The sequence below is a fragment of the Mobula hypostoma genome, chromosome 10 (genome assembly GCF_963921235.1).
Source record: "Mobula hypostoma chromosome 10, sMobHyp1.1, whole genome shotgun sequence".
Taxonomy (NCBI): domain Eukaryota; kingdom Metazoa; phylum Chordata; class Chondrichthyes; order Myliobatiformes; family Myliobatidae; genus Mobula; species Mobula hypostoma.
The window spans coordinates 23,767,718-23,771,133 of record NC_086106.1 but is presented as its reverse complement, the minus strand read 5'-3'; the positions used below and the strand labels follow the sequence as shown (position 1 = coordinate 23,771,133).

At 39.6% G+C, this 3,416-nt stretch overlaps 1 gene segment (V, D, J or C); it reads right to left on the bottom strand.

Moving 5' to 3' along the window:
* Positions 1–285: 285 nt before the first annotated feature.
* Positions 286–2,950, bottom strand: LOC134352451 (T cell receptor alpha variable 17-like). The segment is given in 3 exon segments: positions 286–608; positions 1,100–1,175; positions 2,897–2,950. Coding segments are annotated over 3 exon segments (453 nt in total).
* Positions 2,951–3,416: the final 466 nt, after the last annotated feature.

Below are 3,416 nucleotides of genomic sequence, written 5' to 3'. Positions count from 1 at the left end.
AATATTACAGCAGAAAATAGTTAATACAAGAAACAGGTAAAACAATGAGGGATTCTGTGTACATAACTGCTCTTGAAATATCTTTTCGAATGGGCACGAGAGCAGATCCAGTACAAAACTGTTTAATCGGATTGGACCAGAATAGTTAAGATTGAATAGTACTGCTATATAATATATTGGCATTGTCATAATTGCAGAAATCTGCTATATTTGCAGTTGCAGACTAAATCGCGTTTACACACAGATGGCTTCAGGGAGATCAAGCAGTTTTTGTACAGACGCAGGTTAAGTTTGTGCCGTTGTGGGTCTCAGTGCGCAGAAGTACAGAGCCTCGTCTCCTAGCTGCGCTTCAGACACAGTAAGTGGTACCGATTTCCTCGAATCATCCAGCTGTGCTGCGAAGCGTTGTCCTGGGGTCTTCCTTGGGTTAGCGTCGTATTTCGTCCTGAGCAACAGGTGCTCCAGAGTTCCGCCGGGATACTGACGGTACCATTGTAATGAAAATTGAACAGTGCTTGTAGTATTATAGTTACAGTTCAACGTTGCTTCACCGCCTTCAGTTACTGTGGATGTAGGTGTTTGAAAAACGGCATCGCCTCGACAATGGCCTGAAAGAATCCGAAAGATATTTCAATTAAACAACACCATCCTGCTGTGCGCACACCATTTCTATCGCACATTGACCTCTGGTAGTGACCTGAGTTGGGGCTCGAAGGTTGTCGAATCGAAATATTCGTTCTGCAGAGAATTCTGGGATGGTTCCAGAGAAAAATAAATTTAATTTGTTTAAAAGAAGAGATCAAAAGCACAGAAAAAATCCTTCAAAACTCTTCTATCAGTGTCCACAGTTTCCCATTATATGTCCCGCGGGGGAGGGGGAGGGGGACAAAATAAAAAGCGTTGCATTTCACCATTGGAGGCAACAAAGGGCTCAACTGTGTTTGACCTGGAATCTCCCCTCAAACATTTTAATGTCAGTTACAGGAGAACGGGGACATATTTCCCCGTTTTTGTTAACATTAGATTCCAGGTATTGACTAATAAATTATCCTTCTCTGCACTCATGAGAATCATAATGTTCGAAACTCCAGAAACTTACCCGCCAGGAACGCTGCTGCAATGGGGATCGTATATATAAATTGGGACAGCATGTCTGCACAGCCTGTGAATTGCAACTGAAATAATCTTATTGTTAAGGAAGTTTTAATTAGAAATTCGGAAGGTGTGTACTGTTATATTGTTGGTCGCATCCAATCAGCACAAAGCTTCTTTTTTTTCCAAAACCCCCAATCAACTGAATCGTTGCAATACATCACTACTTCTTTGTTTATCAGTACAACCAATCAATTCTTTACTGACAGATAAGGCTCGATCTGACCTCCATTACAACTTCCGTGCAAAGCATTGAGCTGCATATAAGGTAATTCGGCAAAGATGGAAGAATCGGAAGTGACATCGTAGTGTGACGTAGAAAATATGTAGTTGGTATATTTCCATTCTGTGAATTCTAAACATAGGAGTTGTTTTCATGTGAGTAATGTAACATTTGCGAAAATACGAAGGAGGCATACCACACAATTCACTATATGTCTATTATTTTTTCCTATGTTGACGTCTCCTTCCTGTTTATAGTACTCAAACAGTATCGTTAAAAAAAAAAGTCACTTGCCATGGATTCAATAGATCTTTCGGCAATGAAAACGGAATTTCTGTCGAGCCTCATCTCGCTCTACCTCCTCTTTCTACTTTGTGGATACATCCACTTCCCTTCGCCAATTCATGCACCTGAAACAGAATAACTGAACATGTTTACGTGTATCTCCTTGCGATAAACTTAGAGATATAAACCACTTCCTGTTTTTATGGAAGTACTCAGCATTAATTTCTCGTTTGACATTTATGCTGTCAATGTAAGCCGAAGTAAGTTTTTATTTTTTCTTAAAGTCAAGGATGGAAAAATGTAATTACTGGATAATTTATGTGCAGTCTGACCTCATAAACCCTTCGGAAATGTATCGTTTTCTTGCTATATTTGACATGAAGGTTCCACAAATAAATTATATCTAAAATTAAATTACAAAGCCCTGGTAGCCGTTAAATTTAATAATGGTAGATAGTGATGTCACGATAATCAGGAAAAAAATTGCAATATATTAATTATAATATACATAACTATAGACGGGCAAGCAACAAAAGTGTAAAAAGAAGATAACACGCTCAGTTTAAAAAGAACACGCTGCGACAACGAATTATCATTAAAGTGAGTCTGTCGGTTGTGCAATCAGCTCAGGACTGAGATGAGTGAAGTTTTCCACGTTCACTCAGGAGCCACATTGCTACAGGGCAATAGCCTTTCGGATTTTCTTTATTTCGCTGGTGTGGTCCTTATGACTCCAGAATTCTTCCCCATCAAAGAATGAAACAAGCATGTCCTTGACAGTGGCTGTCATTGATAGTCCTTCCTTTGGCAAGTCCATGTAACTGCTGCTGGAGTAGAATGTACTCTGTAGTTGCGAACGCTCAGCATTTCCCCCATTTACATCTGTGAAGTAACAAACTTGCATGCACAAAACTTTGCCTCGACTTAATCAGCAAACCTGGGACAAGTTAGTGTTCATGTGATCGAGTTACTTTTTCATGAGAATCACTCTTCACCTTCTACATTTCCTTGTGCAATTTCTCCACAGACAAAGTCGATATAACCTCAGGATATTGCTTCATTTAGTTTCTTACCACTAATTCCACAATGAGCAGGATCTTCGACTATGTTATAATCCTACACTTATCAATGGTCTTGGAGTGTTCATATCGCAGCAACATTGACAGGTCATAATAATCAGCAATGTTATAGGAAGAGAAAACTGATCACCGCTATTATTGCAACACCCCCATTTACCTCTGACCGGTCACACTTCAGCTGCAGGTGGCTCAGCTGCTGGTTCATATACATTTGCCCTATTATGTTTATAACGTATGTTAATATTTCCAAAGCACCTGGTTATGAATAAAAACCGTGTGTGGTGTTACTGCAAATAATTATTTCCCCTTCGCATTATCAATCAGATGTGCCGTATTTAGCAAATATATGCTGCGTCTTCAAAATATGTCATCATCTTAATGACTTAATGTATTGGACAACGACTTAAAATTCATATTCTTCCGCGTCCAGTGCACTCATCAGCATATCACTACTGAGAGCGGACCAACAATCCTGCAAGATTAGTTTGCTGTTTCTGAATACCGTTTGCTGTTGCAGACCAGCAGTTAGAGAATACCAAACAGTAACTTCAAAAACGGGGTTAAAATTAATTTTATTGGATACAAAAGAGCGGAAACAACCGAGATTTCTGCACTGCAGCATATACGGGACAAAGCCAGTCCCTTCCACAGAAAATGTTGATGCACTGATGTCCTGT